This window comes from Mustela putorius, unplaced genomic scaffold (assembly GCF_011764305.1).
Source record: "Mustela putorius furo isolate JIRA1106 unplaced genomic scaffold, ASM1176430v1.1 tig00003896_pilon_pilon_pilon, whole genome shotgun sequence".
Lineage (NCBI taxonomy): Eukaryota > Metazoa > Chordata > Mammalia > Carnivora > Mustelidae > Mustela > Mustela putorius.
Genome location: NW_025422045.1, coordinates 10,800,380 through 10,820,361, shown reverse-complemented (window position 1 = coordinate 10,820,361; position 19,982 = coordinate 10,800,380). Strand labels below are relative to the sequence as shown.

The 19,982-nt window shown below is 42.4% G+C and overlaps 1 protein-coding gene across 9 annotated transcripts in view; it reads right to left on the bottom strand.

Moving 5' to 3' along the window:
• The window catches only part of IQCH (IQ motif containing H), a 191,616-nt gene that overhangs the window by 31,069 nt on the left and 140,565 nt on the right, over nucleotides 1-19,982 (bottom strand). Inside the window, exon 18 of one of the 9 annotated variants that reach the window (XM_013059476.2) lies at nucleotides 15,372-15,487. The exons of the other annotated variants lie outside the window; for them this stretch is intronic. Within the exon in view, the coding sequence (XP_012914930.1) occupies nucleotides 15,449-15,487 (39 nt within the window). The 3' untranslated portion in view covers nucleotides 15,372-15,448. Of the gene's footprint in view, nucleotides 1-15,371; nucleotides 15,488-19,982 lie in introns of those variants that run through there. 9 annotated transcript variants of the gene reach the window in all.

Below are 19,982 nucleotides of genomic sequence, written 5' to 3'. Positions count from 1 at the left end.
TTCCCATTCCTTGCTGGGGGAGATGGCCCCGATCGGGGCCCAGCCGTCCTGCAACCGCACCAGTTTCCCAGTCACATTAAAAGCTTCAGTTGCAGAGGGTGAAATCATGGCCTTGTTTACTATAATCCATGCCATGAAAGTGTCTTGTGGAGAAAACATGAAGTATTGTATTTCTGGAGTATGCTGTAATTAGCAGTAACGCATTTTCACTGTAGGAAGTTGGAAATAAACAGATTTTCATGAAGACTTGATTAAACATTTTTTCCTCTTAGAAGGCCTCCATGTGCCCCCCACACCAACTCTGTATGTTACAATACATAGTACATCTGCCCTAGAGTGGACTCCTCTCAAACAACTCTAGCAGTGAGTGACTTGAGTAAGCATTGAATGTAAATGGCATCATTATAAGGATATTAAGGGGTCAAGCTGTCAAGGCCCCTTGCTAAACTGAAGCTAATTTCAGGAGTCATACTCACACAGTAATGCCCTTTTATAATAGCAAATAAATCACATTTGCAACAATTGTTAAAAACTAACTGCCAAGTATCTGTTGCAGTTGTAAATATCCTATTTGTCAACTTAAGTATTTCCTGCTGTATGGCAGAAAATGCAAATCAGATGGGGACAGCTACTTTTTCTTAATAGGAGAAAGTAAACTTGCTGTTCTTGCATGTCAGGCATTTTTTTGTCCCCTAGAGCTTCTCTTTTGATGTTTTCATGTCCTTGATTAAAGGGAAGTGTATATAACCAACAGTATATTTATTTGTGTTAATATTATTAATGTTTTGGTCATAAGGATTTTTAAAAACTTAATTCACAGTATAGTTCACATGCATTGTTACTTCAGTCTCAAGTACACAGTGTAGTGATTTAGAGCTTCCATTCATCGCCTGGTGCTCGTCATGACATGTGTACTTGTGATCAGGATTTTAACGAGAATGCAGCACAGTATAGGGGGAGAATGAGAACCAAGGAGTCAGCCTAACTCTGGCCCTCGCAAAGAGTGTACATTTGACCAAGGTGTGTAAACGCCTTCAAAATCAGCAAATGATAATACCTGCCACACAGGGCTTTGAAAGCAAAATAAATGCACCTAAAATTGCCTTACAAATGATAGAGTTCCGTACAAATGTTAATTTTAATGACTAAACATTTCCTTGAAGGGTAGGATCTTAGGAGACACATTTTTAGTAGCCTGTGTGGCTATTAGATTGCCCTATTTAATAATTGTTTTCCCCATTTATGATCATTGTGCTCAGCCTCTCAACAGCTCAGCCCAGGGAGTGGTTAGATTTGGGCAAGGTTGGTATTACTCTGTCTCCATTTGACCAATGAGGATGCTGAGATCAGAAAGTGACTTCATGGTTTGCTTAAGATCATAGAACACGGGCGAGAATTCTGTTCTTTCTAGAGCCCCAGCACTTTTGCTTCCCTAGACTGCCCTAAACGCTTGGTTCACAAAAGAAATCGTAGAACAAATTTCATTAAGCCCTTTCCTCAACAGCAGGCTTGCCTGAATTGCTCCGATAATTGTTCTGTTCTCCATCTGGTTTTTCCATTGAAGACACCGCCTGAGGCATGCTTGTTTTGTGTATAAGGGTTCCAGTCTCCCCCTCTAGTCTGTCAGCCCTTTAGGGGAAGCTGCTGAGTCTTTGTCTTCCCCCAGCAGCCCCTGTCTGGGGCAGGGCTAGGCTCACAGCAGGGCACATCAGCACCTCGGATGTGTCATTGTGAATTCCACTCCAACTTTTAGGGAACGGGATCTAGGTGGGCCTCTAGAATCTGGTTTCAGATCGCACTGTAGGAAATACACGGTGAGCATCTCCTCTGTGCCTCATGCTTTCCCATTTACCTCATTTAATCCTATTCTTGATTTTGGATTTCACTGTTAACCTTAGGAACCTAATCTCTGCACTGAATACTCCCTTACAGTTCAGATGAGCAGGGATGGCAGCCTGTACAAAAGCACTGTGAGTGGGGACAGAGAGAAGTGGATGGATTTTTAAGTGTTCAGAAGTGCCTTTGACGTGACTTGCAGGACTTCTAATGACTGGCTTGACAGGTTAATTGATTAGCTATGATGGTAAGGGAAAGACATCACTGAAGGTTAGTACTGGAAAGACCCTTAAAAATCATCTAATACAATCAGTTTACTTTATAAATGGAGCGAAGTGGTTTGCCCTCGGTTACAGAGCAGGGTGTCAAAGGTGTCGGATGAGCAAACGAGATGGCTCAGCTCCCAGTCATAAATCACTAGTTGATGATTGTTTGAATTACTGCTGGTGTAAAGATCATTTTGTTAAAAATGAGTAGAATGCTAGAGACATTTGCATCAAGGCCTTAAAAAGAATACATAACGAAAATATTCATCTCAGCATTTCTTGTGAGATCGAATAATTGCAGGTCCGAATAAATGTCCAACATTTGGGCATTGATTAAAAAGATTCTGACACGTTCAAGTGATGCGATCGTCTATGATATCATCATAAAAGATAACAATTGTGATTAACTTTTGACGGCATAGGAAGATACACAAAAACAGCAAGGATATAAAGTCAGAAAGGCAACTTGACTTCAGCTTGTATTGTACATAGAGGAGACTAGGTGAGACTGACAAAATGTTAACAGCCAATGGTGAATATTAGCAGAAATATTAGCAGTAAGTGCAGTTATATCTAGACTTTCATGTGTTTTCTGGAATGTACTATCTGATATGGTAGCCACTAGCCACTTGTGGTTATTGAGTTCTTAAAATGTGGTTGGTTCAGGGTCACCTGGCTGGCCCAGTTAGTGAAGTGTCTGCCTTTGGCTCAGGTTGTGATCCTGGGGTCCTGGGATCAAACCCCACCTAGGGCTCCCTGCTCAGTGGGGAGTCTGCTTCTCTCTCTCCCTCTGACTCTCCTCCTGCTCACTCACTCTTTCTTGAATGTGTGCACTCTCTCTTTCGAATAAATAAATAAAATCTTTTTTAAAAATGTGGCTGGTTTAAGTAGAGATGGGGTCTAAATGTAAAATACCTGATTTTGAAGACTGAGCAGGTAAGAAAGAATACTTTAAAACATCTCATTAGTAATATTTTATACTGATTGTATGTTGAAATGATAATTCTTTGGTTATGTGGGTTTAAATAAAACACATTATTAAGAATATGTTCTTCTATTTTTTTGTTATATTTTTAAACAGTGCTATTAGAAAGTGAAAAATTACACGTGGCTTACATTCTATTTCTATTGGATTGATTGCAAAAAAGCCCATTTTAAGCTCAGCAAGAGACAGGGCCAGTAGAGGTGTGGTGAGGGAATACTGCAGAGGCCCCAGCTTTCTCCTGCTCTGACGGGCCCTGCACTGGATGCGGCTGCATCAGGAGCCCTGGGGCAAAGCGGGCAGAACACAGGGCAGAAGGCAATCCAGAAACTATGACAACCTCATCGACCTTTAAACAAGCATGTGAGAAGCAGAAAACAGGATCAGGCAGTGGCAAGCTTGCCCACAATTGTTGCCTTCCCAGGCTTTGCGTCCTGTTGGGGCCACAAGCTCTGGGATGAAAAGGTAATATGCCCCTGTGTGGAAGGTAGGGAGAGGGGCCCACTACTGAGGCCTTTTCTCCTTGGGTGCTCCAGGCAGGTGAAGGTTGCTTGCTTACCGGGCTGTGTTGGCCTCTTGCCTGTGAGAGGCCAGGTGGGTGGCAGGCAGAGTCTGTGGGTGCAGGCACAGATACACAGGCCCACATTTTGTGACTGTTTCCACTTGGAAATAAAGTTTTTGTAGCAAAGAGTTTGGTCTCGCCAACCCTCTCTATGGGCTTCTGGGTAGGTATGGGACTGACAGACGAATTTATAGATCAAACAACATTTGTGGAAAAATCAGAATTTTAGAACTTGAAGGATTCACAGATGTTTTATACATTCATCTCTAGGCTTTCTGTTCTTTTTCTACATCATCATCTTTTTTTTTTTTTTTTAAGATTTTATTTATTTATTTGACAGAGATCACAAGTAGGCAGAGAGGCAGGCAGAGAGAGAGGAGGAAGTAGGCTCCCTGCTGAGCAGAGAGCCCGATGCGGGACTCCATTCCAAAGACCCTGAGATCATGACCTGAGACAAAGGCAGAGGCTTAACCCACTGAGCCACCCAGGCGCCCCCATCATCTTCTTTTATTGTAAGGAGAAGAACCTGAGGTCCTGACAGCCTGTGTGGCTTGCAGAAGGCCCCATCTTTGATACCAGCATCTGAGGCAAATATTCCTGATCCTTGGCAGGTTGAGTCTCTGGGCCACACTTTCCTTCACTTACCACTGGAGAGGATAATCCTGACAGAGCCTCCCTCACTTGTGTCCAGCTGCATCTAGAGGCTGACTGGGAATTGTGAAGATTTCTCACTCTGTAGAGAAATTTTTTAAAAGATTCTCCAGCCAAGGCAGGTGGGGATGAAACACTGAGAATTCACCTACCACAGGGATGGTATCAGGCCATTAGAGCGAAGCGTGATATAAGCTTACCCTTCTCAGCAGCCTGTCATGGTTAAGGCACAGGTGCACCATCTCCCATGTAGTCCCAATATGACAGGAAGTCCACCATTGGGTTCTTTCTAGAGCAAGACCAATCCCTTTGTCAGACGCATGGGTCCCCAGAGCTATGGCTAAGTTAGAGAGGCGAGGCCACCTGCCTAGCCCCTCTGTTTGCTGGTCAGCACAGGCACGGGTAGCCAAGATTCCCTCTGTCTTTACTGGTTTGGCTAAATACAGAGGCAAGACCGTACCACTTTAGAAGCCAAAATCCATCGGTGTAACATGATCTAATTTATAATTTTAAAGGGTTACTCTGGTTGTAGCGGGGAGAAGAGATCATGAGGGGCCAAGGACAGAAACAGAGAGGCCACTGCAATCCAGTGGGTGAGAGATGGTGGTAGCTGGACCCGCAGAGGAGGGGAGAAGTGGTCGTATTATAGATGCGCTTCAAAACTGCAACCTGAAGGACTTGGTTGATGGGTTGGATGCAGGGTATGAAAGAAAGAGTAGTCAAGGATATCTTCAAGACCTTTGCCCTGAGAACATGAAAGGATGAAATTACTATGTTCGGAGTGGGGTAGACTACTAGAGGAATAGTTTCAAGGGTAAAATCAAGATTTCAGGTTTGGGCGTGTTGGGTTTGAGATGCTTTTGTTGAATATGTTTCAGAGGATGGGATGAGATCTCAGGTACGTTTTCTCCCTTCTTGGCTATAAAAGCAGGAGGATACGCTTGGCTAGGGTATAGGGATAAAGCAGAATCCGTCCCTGCTAGGGAGGCATCTTTTTCTCTGCTATCACTTTCGGGCCTTGGTCTCAAGGCCATCCTTGTCTGAGGAGAGGCAAGCTCTACAGACCGTAGTCTATGGGACCTACAGGACATGGAGCCTTCCCTAGGGCACATGCTTCTCACAGTGTTTAGGCCAAGATGAAATAAGCTTGAGGAGGTTAGAGGCAGCTTGGTAGAGAAAAGAAGTGACTGCCCCTTGAGGGTAGTGGAGATTGGAGGGACCTATGCCTTGAGGGTGGCTGGTGGCTTTGCTGGAATGGCAAGAGCCCTGGACCAGAGCTACAGGACCTGGCTGGGAGTGTTGGCCAGGCCCTTTGCTGTGTGACCTTAACTTTCTTCTTTCTGGGCCTCAGCTTCCTTGCATGTTAACGCAGACCTCTCGGCAACGGTCTCTGTCTTCGAGTCATATTGTGAGGGTCCAGGGACTCCAGGAGAAACTCTGTGAGTCTATTACTGTGGGGTCTGGCCGACTCAAATCCGTCTGGACCCTGACTTCTTCCCTGCGTCTCTGCCAGGACAGGCATAAGAACTCACTTGCTTGGCTCTTGACTTCAGTGTTTGTGCCCGCTCCTCAGAGATGGGGAGGACTTTTACCTCTTCTCAGATGCTGTTAAAAACAGGCTGGAGAATTCTGGCTGCAGAGAAATGTACTGCCTTAGGGAGCTACTAAGAGATACCTCTTCCCCTGTCGACCCTCAGCAGGCAGCGCTGAGCTCCCCGGTGTAAACACCATGCATGCTACTTGATTTTAAAGAGATGGCACAGTGCTCTCTAAGAATTTTCAGTTGGTAAAATATCAATGTGATGATGATATTTGGTAAGAATTGTTTGTATTATATTTTAAAAAGTGGATAGGAAGGCAGAGGGGATTGCAGCGTCTTGGCATGTTGCCACCTAGTGGCAGCTGCTGGGATGGCCCAGTCTCTTGGAGAGGCTCAGGAGAGCGGCTGTTGCGGGGAATGGGGCAGTCACCCTGGGGCTCTGATCAACAGTTGAGACTCTCCGTATTCATCTTGGAGGCCTTCCCCTTTGTCCCTATGGATCCTGTTTATCCTTCTGGCCACAGTTTAAACCACAGGCTGTCTCCCAGCAACTACCAGCATCCAATTTATGTTCCGCCCACCCTGGATACTGCCTTATATGGGGCATTTAGAGTCTGTGAGGCCAGAGGCAGCAGAAAATCTGGGCCCTGACACTCAATGCTTAGGGCCCATGAGTCCACCATGCCTAGGGCCTCCATGTTTTCCAAAGGCCTTCAAAATATTTGAATTCTGGGGGAAAGAAAAAGTTACTGGCTCGCAAATATAAAAGGAAAACTACAAAGTAACCATAAATGTTTTAAAAAATACAGATGAAATTCAATATGTTGGTTAAATGGAACACAATTCATACAGTTGTATCTAAATCCTGTTCCATGAGAGCACATTTTAATACATTTACTATGACATAGGGTGATGGGCTCTCTGAAGCAAATAATACTCAGGGCCCAGAGAGGTCTTAAACAATTCTGTCCCGCAGACCTAAAACGACCTCCATCATTCCCACATCCCCATTTTATGGATGAGACTCTGGAAGGTGAAGGCACAGAATGAGGTCCCTCAGGGGAAGAGCTGGGACCAAAGCCCAGGTTTCCCGAGTTGTGGTCCAGCACTTTCCATGACACCTAGTCCTTAGCGTTAATAGTCCAGTTTGCGGTGCCAGAAGCTTCTCTGTGACTTCGCATGCTCTTTCAGGGTGTGTAGGGATCCAAAATGGAAAATACTGACACACCTACTACACCTGTACCATCAGCAGCTCTGTGGATGTTTTTCACTATTGTTAAAAACCCAACATTTAATATACGCTTGCCTTTTCTGTTTCCTTTTCCAAGTTACTTACACTACTTCTATTCATTTATGATCCTCCCTCGATTACTTTTAAGACTGATGGCCTAACTAATATTTGTATTAAGGTACAGAATTACATACTCATTTCTTTTTTCTTTTTCGGTGTTTCCTTATTTTTTTTTATCATGAATTTTTAGAAGGCCATTTTCTTATTTCGACACTAGGCACTAAACTATAATAAACACGAAAACCCAATTTTTATAACCTATTACAGGTTTCTAGGACTAGTAATTGTATATGCTTCTTCCATGGCAATTCAATATAATAATCTCATCTGCAGATAGATATTCTCTTCCTTTAATTTTCACGCTATAAATGTCAGAGATGGTGAATAATTTGCTTAGTTGAGAAGTATTCCTTTAAAGTTACTACAAATAATCTCCAAAAGGCTTTTGTGTGGGTTTTCAAAGCGGAAAGCTCCTGCTTGGTAGCTCTCACTGGGGAGGATCCCTGTGCCTGGTCATGGGGACACAGAAGGCTGTGGTGTAAAGGGAGATGAAGATGGGCACACCACGCTGGGCCCGTGAGGGCAATGAGTTAGCAGCAGAGTTCGCCTGTCCTTCCCAGTTTCCTTGACATGTGCAGCACATCAGAATTTTTTGGGAAAGAACCACCTCTGTTACAGAATATGTAGGCAAGAAGCAAAGGCAGTGAGAGCTATGGCCTTGAACTTGGTCTAGTCCAGCCCCCTTAAACTCTAAGCTTGGGGCTGTAAGAAGAGAAGAGACCTGGGCAGGAGCAGAGCTCAGAGCCCTTGACTGCAGGTCCAAGGCAAGTTTGTTTACTTTTGGGAAATTCCTAGAGAGGAGAATTAGACCGAGAGCAGGGACTCATCTCACTCATCATATTTGCATCTTGCCTAATACCTACCGCAGCACTCTTGATATAAGTGTGCACAATAACTCTTTGTTGGATTACTCAATAATAAATAATACAAGGGAAAAAAGTCTTCCCTTTAAAACACAGACAAGAGAGATAACGTGTCAAACCCGTAAGGATGGCTGAAATAAAAAGACAGTAACAAGTGTTGGCAAAGATACAGAGAAATTGGAAGCCCTATACGTTGCTAGCGAGATTGTAAAATGGTATAGCCACTTTGAAAAAACATACAAAAACAGGTAAGCACTTTCTCAAAAAGTTAAACTTATGGTAGCCAAAAGACCCATCGATTCTAATCCTAGGTGTATAACCAGAAATGAAAGCATGCATTCACACAAAAACTTGCACACGAATGTTCACAGCAACACTACTCATACCAGTCCAAAGGTGGAAGCAACCCAGATGTCCACCTGATTGAACAGATGAACAAAATGTGGTCTGTCCATACGATGGGATATTTTTTAGGCCATTAAAAAAAATGAAGCCCTCATATCTGCTATGACATGGATGAACCTTGAAAACATTGTTACGTGAAAGAAGCCGGTCGCAAAGGGATGTCTGCTGGATGACCTATTTATATGGAATGTCCAGAATAGGGAAATCTATAGAGGCAGAAAATCGTTTCCAGTGGCCGGGGAAGAGAGGACATGGGAAATGATTCTTCATGGGTTTCAGGATGTCTTTTTAGTGTCTAAAACTAGGTAGTGATGATGATGGTATGACTCTGAACGTACTTAGAAACCACTGCAGTGCACACTTTAAAAGGGTGAGTTTTATGGGCAAGGGTATCTCAGGAAAGCGGTTATACACACACACGACACCCAGAACCCGGTCTCCAAGAGACCTGTTCTTGGAAGGATGCCTGCACAACTTGTATGGCTGCTCGTCGGGATCTAATTGAGGGTTTCGGTAACGACGGGATGAGGAAGCCTGCGACAAACCACCTTCCAAACTGTCCTCTCAATTTATCCGAGATATGCAAATCTTTACCTCAAACAGCTTCTCCAGATATGGGTGAAAATTATCTGCTTCCTACACTAAAGCAAAATAGTGGGTGGCAAGGGTTCATGCCTCGGCCCATTGAGCAGTTGTAGGCTGGGTGGGGGATAATGTCTTAGCTTTTGTCGAAGAGATTCAGTCAGCTCTGAGGACACAGTGTCATTTTTCTAAAATGCAGTGCACTTCTGTCTCCTCCCCACCGCAGACCTTCATTTCGTACCAATTTTCAGACTAAGTGGGGCTGGTATGGTCAGATCCAGAAGAGAGCCAGGGCTAGTCAAGCAAGTGGGCACGTGGCATGGGAAAACTCTGAGACGTGTCCACTTCCTTCTTCCCTTCTGTTGCTCATTCCAGGGCCCTCCCAGCACCCTGGCCTGCCTTCTGCGACTTGGGGCTCCCCAGGGACACTTCCTCATCCCCATCAAGTTAATCTAATAATCCAGTACCTCCTGAGGGCTGAGTGCCAGGCAACATGTTTGTTATCACGGAACCTTTTGGATTTGGTTATCCTGTGAGCTGGTTCTGAATTCCATGATGTTGCCTTTGTTGTCTGTAGACTCTGGCATTCAAGAGGTTCAGCACCCCACCATGCCAACATGCCACCTTTTTTTGATAGCGGCGGTGTTTAGAAAGCTGCCTATCTGACCATGTGGAGGATAGACTTTAGGAGACAGACTGGGGAAGTAAAAAGGAAGGGAAATTGATGTGTGTTAAGGGTCTACAATGCGCATACACTTCTGTATTTTCTTATGTCATCCTCACAACCACTTTGTGAGGTAAGTACTAACATCCGCGATTTATAGAAGAAGTAGTGAAGGCTCAAAGAACCCAGAAACATGCCAAGTTCCACAGCTAAGCAGAGAGGCTAGGATTACGATCTAGGTTTGCTATACTCTGATGTCCAGGCTCTCTCCCGCCCTTGATCTTGGACATTTCTCTCGGCCTGGGGGTGGGAAACAAATGCTTGGTAGGCTGTGAGGGAGCACCATGATGCCAGCAATCACCCCTAGAAACTCCACTACTTATGAGGTGGTTCCAGAGGAAGGCCCGTGATTTACTGTGGGACTTTGGGCAAGCCACTTAACACCTTTCTGCCTCACTGTCCCCATTATTTGTCTGTAAAGCACTTTGAGAGCCTATAATAAAGGAGCTGTATAAAGACAAAGAAATATTGTCCTTCTGTGTAGGCAGAAAGCCAGGGTTCCTACCTGTGATCAATGAAAGTCCTGTGGCACTTTCCAGAAATGTAGGGCCTTGGGAAAAATTCCAGTCAAGTAGCTGCTGACTGAAAATCACCCTGTAGTTTCACCTGAGTAAGTGTTCCTCAGTCCTGGCTTACCTGTCAGGGCTCTGCTGCTATTTCAGACCGCTGTTCCACTCAGCTTCCCCCCAGAGGCTGCTTTTAACTGACCCCCTCTGACACCATTTGTCCCTAGGTTCAGTTTCTAACAAATGAAAGGAACAGCATCGAGGGAGGTCTTTCCCTCCTTCCTCCTCCTCTCCTCTCTCCTTCCCCTCATCTCTTCTTCTGAAATTCCAGGCACTCTTTCTTACTATATAGCTTCCGCTCAGGAGTACGCACCAGACTGTTCATGGCAAATAAGTGTCAATTTTTCGTTTGGGCTCTACTTATATTTGATTAAGTGTGTTCTACGATCTTCAAGCAATGTGTGGAAAATAATCGTAGAATTCCATGTCTTCATAGTTCCCTCATCAACAAGTGAATCAAAAAAATACAAAATATATGCATTGATGCTTCTCCCCCCAAATCTGAGGTAGCGTATTCTTTGGTATACCGTAAGTCTCTAATATGAGTAGAAGTTTTATGGGTATTTCTTTGAAAAATGCCTCTTTCTACTGAGCCTCTTTATTGATGTCGTTTCGTTCTGCACCCTTCTATTTATATAGGGCACTCAGTTGTTGCCCCAAGGGGTTCAAACACCTGCTCTTCCAGCTCAGGGAATTAATGTAGGAGAACACGGTCCTTGGTGATAATGGCCATTTTCCGTATTCTTCTTGGAGCCACGTGTGCCTTGTCTCTGGAGTTCCTTTGTATTTCCTGTCTCTTCTCTCCCTATGGGGGCTGAATTTTGTTATTATATTTGGACTTGTATTTTGTATCGGTTCCCAACAGCCAGACCAAGTTTCACTGGGTTGGTTTGATATCATGTATGTATTAAGACATGAGTGGAGAGGCATCACAAAAGGTTAAACAGTCAGACACAAGTAAGTAGGTTCTCTAGTCTGGGCTAGGGAGGGGGCATGCTAGAGGAAGATCCACTCTAACCAAGAAGTAGAGCTATTCTATTTATATATTTATAAGGGCCTGGAAAAATAGGCAACACAATGAATCTTATGTTTAAGAAAGCAAAATATATGTTTAAAGAAATATACATATTGTTAAAACAGTTCTATTTATGCAAAAGATTCATGTAACTTTATAAAGGTTTTCAGGGATTTTAAAGCATTTTAAGTGCTGTGTTAGACTGTACTGGTGACAGATGTTCAACGGCGTGCTTAAGTTTTTGTTTTACTGAAAAAGCAGTGGATTACTTGATATTTTCTTTTTAAAAAATCATACCAACACCACCCCCCTTTAAGTATAGCTCTAATTCACTATTTCTAAGAAACATAAATGATTTAAAATAACATCAGGGCTTCTAAAGACAAGTATCACTAGAGTGGAGCTAGGAGATTTTGTTTGCTGAATATTCCCTTTAGAATGCCAGTTTTTTGGTGTCACTTCTTGTTCTTTTTCTATGAAGACAGATGGTGTCAGTAATTGCCTATATATTTAATTAAGTTAAAAAGCTACATAGTAAGGTTTTGGCAAAAAAGTAGGAAATTTTGTGCTACGAGCAAAGAAAGCAAAGGGAAGCAGAAATTGGTAGCATAAGACACGATTCCTCACCACGTACGCATTTTGATATCCATATGTGTTGGAATGTGAGATTGCATGAATCTCATGATAAGAACAAAGGCATTTACCCTGAAAGATGGAGCCCGTAATGGAAATCTAGATGGCAGTTCTCCTACATTTTGACTGGCTGGATTGGAATGACTCTACCTGTTGTCCATATCACATCCAACGTGGGCCCAATACTTAGCAGTCATTCTGAACTCTTCTGAGACTCAGGTTTTTGCCTGGGATTTCTCACCTAGCAGGCTAATCATTGTGAAATTATTATGGGAGGAAAAGCAGTAGCTACTTGTAGAAAGTGGTTTGGAAAACTGACTTAGCCATTCTTGTGGTGTCTGTTTTCAAATGTTCCCATCCCGCGAATCCACCTTCTGGCTTAATGGCAATATGGCGCTCCCAGCTGTGGTGCTGTGTATGGGCTTGCTCATTTAAACTCTTAAAGCTTAAAAATGGCTACCACAACACTGATTTTATTCCATTTCGCTTAGTCATTAACATTTAATGATTACCTTATGTGCAGAGCACAAGGATGGAATATATTTAAAAAAATAGGAGATGTGTTTTCTGGCTTTAAGCTGTTCAACTCAATTCAACAAGCATATTGAGGATATACAAGAGAAACATACATTTTCTTTGGTGATGGTGGTTGAGGAGGGGGAGAGATTTACAAAGAAAGTCACCATCAATTCAGTGCAGTACCACTGTGAGCATCTGCCGTGAGAGAAAGAGCACAGTCTCGTCAGCCAGCTAAGTCCTGGTTTGCATCCCGGTTTGCCACTTTTTTGTAGCTGTGTGACCTTGAACATGTCACGTTAGCCTCAGGTTCCTCATCTGTAAATTTGGGATGATAATCATACCTACTTCTCAGGGTGTGAGGCTTAGGAATACTACATGTAAAATATATAACGGAGTGTCTGGCATGTGGCAAAAATTCAAAAAATAATATTATCGTTAGTGATGACTCTGGCCATCAATACTGTACCTGTGCTCTGAAAGGCTAGAGAATGATGTAACAATTGAAGGGGGATTAGTTAAGGTGGGTTTCCAAGAGGACTTGGATTTCGAAACATTTTGAAAGAAGGAAAGTTGTATATAGACAGAAAAGAAAGGAAGGGCAAGCTATAGGAATGAAGGGGGCGTGTGGGAGGCAGAAAGAGAATGCATGTATTGAACATGGATGCCACCAAGCAGGTCAGCTTGCTCCTCTTGGAAAGTACTTTGGGACATGATCAATGAGAAAAGCAATTAGCGCCGCGTAGTGGGCAGGGGAAGATTCAGGATTCAGTTTTAAGAAGTAGGTTAAGGCCTAGAGCAAATCACCTTGTATTTCATCAACCCAACATTATCATACAGGTAAAATTAAGTTAAAATGAATGTTAAGGACAACTTCGAAAGGGAAAATTTACCACATGATAAGTCTTGACCACAGGTGACAGCTAGAAACTAGGAAAGGGCCACTCAGCTTCAGTTTCGTGATGCTGGTGGACAAGCTTTAAACACATGGATGTGGAGAATCTTCTGGTCTTTCTTAGCATTAGCAAGAAGCCCTTCCTTTGCTCCTACCTGCTGCCCTCCTGAGTCCTGCAAAGCTATGGTACCTCCTGAGAAGTGCGGGATGCAGTGTGAGTGCCTGGATTTGCCCTCCTCTGGCAGTGTCTCTGATGGTTAAAGTTAGTTAAAGACCTCAAAGTCTGCAGAGAAGTGTCTGGGCTTCCTTCGAAAGGAAGCAGGGATCTTCATGGTGAGAGTGGACATCCGAAGTCCTGGATGGGACAACCGGATATAAACAGAGGAACTGGGTCTCTTCTATGTAGACCAACCAAAATTCTACCCAAGAACTGATGCTCAGGTTTGGATTCAATCTTTCTAAAGGTTAGGGTTTACAGTATAAGGGGGCTAAGCCAACATGAAAGGACAGTCGCATATGGTATTATCATATATAGCAAAATTGGCCACTAGTTTACCTGTACTACCAGGGTTAAGAAATGGAATTATAATTTTTACTGTGAAATTTATTGTCATCATTGCCTTTGTGCTTCCTGTAGAAGCCGCCATCATCATCATCATCATTACCTGTATATTACAGGTCTCTTTCACTGACATGAAGATGCAGACCTTTTAAAGGGACAGGTCTTTTACTTTAATGCTTCAAAACCCTTTGGGATCTATTTTCCCTTCACTGGGTATTAACTTGTGATTAACAGTGTGCCTATTATAGCATTAAAAAACACTGAATAATAGACACTGCTGTTTATACCAAAGGCCTATTAAATTTTAATTTAGATATAAACTCTTAACCTTCTTATATATAAATAAAATACCTTCCCTGAAGAGAAAAAGTAAATCTCATTGAGGTCCCTTGGTGAATACCTTGTGTATCTTGAAAACAGAGATAGGGAGATCTTGCAAATGAGAGTACCAGAGGGAGACTCAGGGAGAAGTATTCATTCATTCATTTAGTGGATATTTACTGTGGAGCTATCACATGCTAGACACGGTGCTGGGTGCTGGGTATACATCAAGGAATAAGAAGGAATTATGGTATTTCTGTAGACTTCAGTTTTTCTATTCTCTGAGATAAATATATTCATTTTTGATGTTTATATATCACTTTGAGATGATGAGAATGCTCACTGACTTTTAAAAATAATGCTAATTCCATTCAGATTCCATTCACAATCTGAGAACCTGCTGAGGGCTCGAGTGACAGTTTTACATGTGATTATGCCGTTTGATTTAATAAGAACAGCACCTTATATCGGCTCAGCCTCTCGGAATGTCCTGTGTGAAGGAGGGCAGGAGCTCACCATTTGTCAAGGAGAAACACAAGGCCCCCAGAGGTCCACTGAGCTATCTGAAGTCCCACAGCTGGCTAATGGCCAGATCGGGGACAAAACCCGTTACCTGTCACGATGAAAATATTTTCAGCTATCTCTTTTTTTCATCTTTTGGGCTGATATATTTGTATGATGTATTTGTATGATGTATTTGCCTTTGGGGCAGTTTTCAGAATGCGTGGGATATTCTCTGATAGACAACGTCAGGGTCTCCCTTTTAGTCTTTCCTCACAATTTGCACTGGCAACAAGTCCCACTTCCTTCTGTGGCTACTTTTCTTAAACATTGGATTTCTTTTCCTTTTCCTTTTTTTTTTTTTTTTTTTTTTTTTTTAAGATTTACTTATTTATTTTAGGGGGGTGGAAGGGGCAGAGGGAAAAGGAGAGAGAGTCACTCGCGGACTCCCTGCTGGGCACAGAGCCCCACGTGGGCCACCACCCTGAGACGGTGACCCCCCCCAAAGTTAAGAGTTGGATTCTTAACTCACTAGGTCACCCAGGTGCCCCTTCCTTTCCCTTTTGTAAAGAAGTAATAACTATCAATGATCACAACAGAGATGGTTACTTTAAAAGGTCATGGTTATTTAAAAGTCAGCAAGTTTTTAATCTGGAAATTTTTAGCAGAAAGCATCTTCACCAATCTGTTAAGCGACTTCCTAGAAAGAAAAGGAACTGGAGAGAGATATATTAATGCATATTTGTAAGAGGCAAGTCAGATATGATGTTTGTGACATTTAGATCCTCACTTTTACATCTATGTGTTTGTGCTTTTCTACCCCCAACCTTCACAGTATCTTTCCCACTTGGCCCGCCCTCTTTCTTATCTTCCTTCAAATCCTAATGATCTTTCTGCTCAAATCCCACCTACTCTGTACAGACCTTTCTTGATTGCTCCAAACAGAAGGCTGTTAAACTGACATTACCTTTTTGATGTCTCTTTTATTGTTCTGTGTTGTTGTCACTTAGGTTTTTATTTGTAATTCATTTTTCAAGTCTGTCTCCCCTACTAGACTGTGAACTCCCTAAGGACAGGACTCCACTTCTTCTGCATCTTTGCAGCCTTTGTAGCACCTCCTAAAATGGCTTGTACATAATAGATGCTCAGAAAATACTAGCTCTTTATTTTAGCATTTCCCAGAACTGAGTAAGTAAGCTTAACAGAGCTGGATAGTCTAAAAGCTCCAAGAGTCCATCAATCAACTGGCTATCAGGCGACTATCATTGTGTTAGATATCAAGAAGAGGTAAAAAATGCAAGGTCAAGTGTATCTTCTAGAGGATTTACAAATCTCATGAAGGCAATAGTAATGCCTAGGAACCAGGAAGAGTAAAACACAATTGTGTGTGTATGTGTGTGTATCCAGTGAAATTAGGTGATGGATGTGAATGAAATTAGCTTCCTCATGACAGGGAACAGACCTTGTTTATATCTCTGTTCCTTCAGCTGCTAGCATAGGGCCAGAGTAAGCCCTTGGAAAGTATTTGGTTAATGAACATGTCAGTCTGTCCTCAATCTGAAGCCTTTGGTAGACATTTCATGTCCCTCCTAGAACCCAGTGGATGCTGCCCATCAAAGACCCTGGTTCCAGGTCCTATAAGGGTAATAGTTGCTGCTCTTTGTTTAAGGATTGGATCCCTCCATGGTAATATGTTACACAGCCCCTCCTCTCATCCTCACGTGGGAAGGCCAGATTTCCAACGTGGCTACCTTGTAGCTCTGTGTATTCTGCATGGAGTCTCAGAAAGCCTGGAATGTCCCCATGCCTAAGGTCCTGGAATCTTGGACACAAAGCCACTGGCAGGCATGGCTTTGTACTATGCTCCTACCACCTCCAAAACCCAGGGACTAGCCCTTTTCCTTTTTTTTAAATTGAAATATAATTGGCATATGATACTATATTAGTTTCAGGTGTACAAGATATACATATATATATTGCTACATGCTCACTGTGATAAGCCTGGTTACCATCTGTCACTATACCAAGTTATTATAATGTTATCGACTGTGATCCCTATTCTGTACTTTATATCCCTGTGACTTATTTACTGGCCCTTTTTTCTTCTATTCCCAATGACCCTGTGTTCTGGTGGATGTTCTCAATATTTAAATATGGCTATATTTCCAAAATTTTCCTTCATTTTACTACCTTAGAACCTTACTCTCATCTCCTTAAAGCTGAACAGGATTTTCCACACTCTTATCTGAAGCCGATTCACAATTGTGGGCCTGTTGTTGGTGTACCACTGTCATTGTATGTCTCTTTTTTCTGGCTCTCAGTCCTTTTTGGTTTTACCATGGTAAGTTATGGGGGCTCAGCTCAGCCCAGAGAGCAAAGATGTGAGATGGACGCTGTCCCCTGTTTACTGCCTCTTACATCTGATGAAGGACATGTGTGTCTGTAAGGGCATGTCTGTGAAAGTGCTTTGTAAGCTATTACATTCTATACAAATTTGTGATGATCATTATTCACATATTTTTTTCTGATTACAAATATAATAATGCTTACTTTTGAAAATGCAAATGCGGAAAGCCCAAAGAACAAAATAGAAATCACTCTGTATTAGTTTTCTATTGCTGCTGTAATAAGTTGCCATAAACTTAGTTGCTTAAGGGTCGGAAGTCAGAAGCCTCACTGGGCTAAAATCAACGTGTCAGCAGGGTTTTATTCCTCCTGGATGTTCTCGGGAGCATCTGTTTCCTTGCCTTGTCTGTCTCCCGGAGGCTCTCTGCATTCCCCGGCTCACGGTCACTTCCTCTATTTTCAAAGCTAGTAGAACCCTTGGGATTTCATGGGCCTCCTGCATAGTCCAGACTGATCTTCCCCTCTCAAGATCCTTAAGTTGATCACATACACATGTTACTGCATAGGGTGACATTCACAGACTTGAGGGCTTAGAACGTGGTCCTCTTTGGGGGCCATCGCTCTGCCTACTACACCCTCAGTCCTCCAATCCAGAAAGAATGACTTGTAACTTCTTAGTATATTTCTTTTGGTTCTTTTTTTGTTCTGTATATATGTATTTTTTCTTTTTATAGAATGGGCATCATGTTTCATGTATTGTTTTGTAACCTACATTTCACCTTCCAACTATTCTTTTTTTTCTTTTTTTTAAAGATTTTATTTATTGATTTGAGAGAGGAGACAGCGAGAGAGAGCACGAGAGGCGAGAAGGTCAGAGGGAGAAGCAGACTCCCCATGGAGCTGGGAGTCTGATGCAGGACTTGATCCCGGGATTCTGGGATCCTGACCTGAGCTGAAAGCAGTTGCTTAACCAAATGAGCCACCCAGGCGTGCACCCCCCGCCCCCGCCCTTTTTTTAAAGATTGATTTATTTGAGAGAGCAGGAGAAAGAGAGAGAAAGCACGAGCAGGAGAGGCAGAGGGAGAGAGAATCTCAAGTGACTCGATACTCTGTGCAGAGCCTGACACGGACCCGATCTCACTCCTGAGATCATGACCTGAGCCAAAACCAAAAGTGAGATGCTTAACCAGCTGTGCCATCCAGGTATTCCCAGCCTTCAACTATTCTATAAATAGCTTCTTCTTAAATATTCTTTAAAAACCTGATTTCTACTATTTTCATAGCATTCAGTTCTATTGCTCTAACATAATTTGCTTAACAAATTCTCTACTATGGAATTTAGGCTGTTTGAAAATTTATGCTGTCCTTAGTAATGTGCTGGTTAACATATGCATATGTAAACCTTTGTGGTCGTGTCCTTGTGATATTTCTTAAAAGCAGATTCCTCTTATTCTTAGTATTAATTTTGAGTACAAAAGTAAGTACCATGAGAATATTATTGACATACATAATTTTTGAATGGGAAGTTTTCTAAGAAGTCAAATAAGTAAACCTACTCACTTCATAGCCAAGAAAACTGAGGCTAAGAGAAAGAAAGATAAGATTAAAATAATATAGTAATTTAGAAAAAGAGCTAGATTCGACTATTTGAAACTTTAGTATGACAAAGAGTTTTACAAATAAAACACAAATGACAGGGTTCTGTGTCCAAGTGCAGGAGGTGCATGGGTGGGGCACAGGTGTGGCAGGTGAAGAAGACAGCAGGATTGGTTGGGAGATTGGTACACTGAACAAACAAATAAATTGAGAAAGAAGCATATAATATATTGAGGGTAAAGAGGCTCAGATTTCTCACTGTTGGAGAAGGTACTTATTTTTAAGTGTGGAAAAGGGGAAGTCTAGGAAGATTCCTGAAGTGCTGGACTGATATTAGAGATATTGGTAGAAATGCATGGATTTAAAATATATATGCACTGATAGATATAGGAATAGTTATAGGTACATTCATTTGTGTCTGTGTGTCTGTGTGTAGGATCCATATATAATACATGAACTTCTGAGCTCTGTCCACTGAGAGCGACTAGAAGCAGTGACACTTCAGCAGCAATGCCTACACCAAGCCCAGATCTTAATACCATCTTCCACCGCAAGGACCCTAGGCTCCTGGGTTGGTCCTAGGTCTGTGACAGGGAGAATGTAAGATGAACCTGGACTATCCCTTTGTGATAGAAAGTAAGACATGCTCACAGAATGATGGGGACATGTCCAAAGAACACAAGAGTCACCCTGAAGTTCTCCCAGTAGCCAAATCTGGAACACTTTGAGCATCAAAATATTGAGAACATCAAAATACAACTGAAGAACATAGAAACTGACACATTCAAACTGCTATAATTACATATATGAAGACATACATAAATGAAAGATGGAAAGAAAAAACTCTTGTTTGCAATATATTGCCAATTAATAAATATAGAAAGCATGATAGAAAGTCAGCACTATATGGGGCACTTGGATGGCTCAGTGGATTTAGCCTCTGCCTTCGGCTCGGGTCATGATCTCAGGGTCTGGGATCGAGCCCCACATCGGGCTCTCTGCTCAGTGGGGAGCCTGCTTCCCCCTCTCTCTGTCTATCTCTCTGCCCACTTGTCATGTCAAATAATTGTCAAATAAAACCCTTAAAAAAAAAAAAGAAAGTTACCACTATCACAGTGATAGCAGACTCAGGAGAAAGTTGACAGTGGCTGCTAAGTTTCATGGGAGGAAATTTGATGAGGAATAAAATATTGGTGTACTCTTGGAACACCTTTCTACAAAATACTACTAATCAATGACAAAGGAAAAAATAATGATTTTATGATAGAG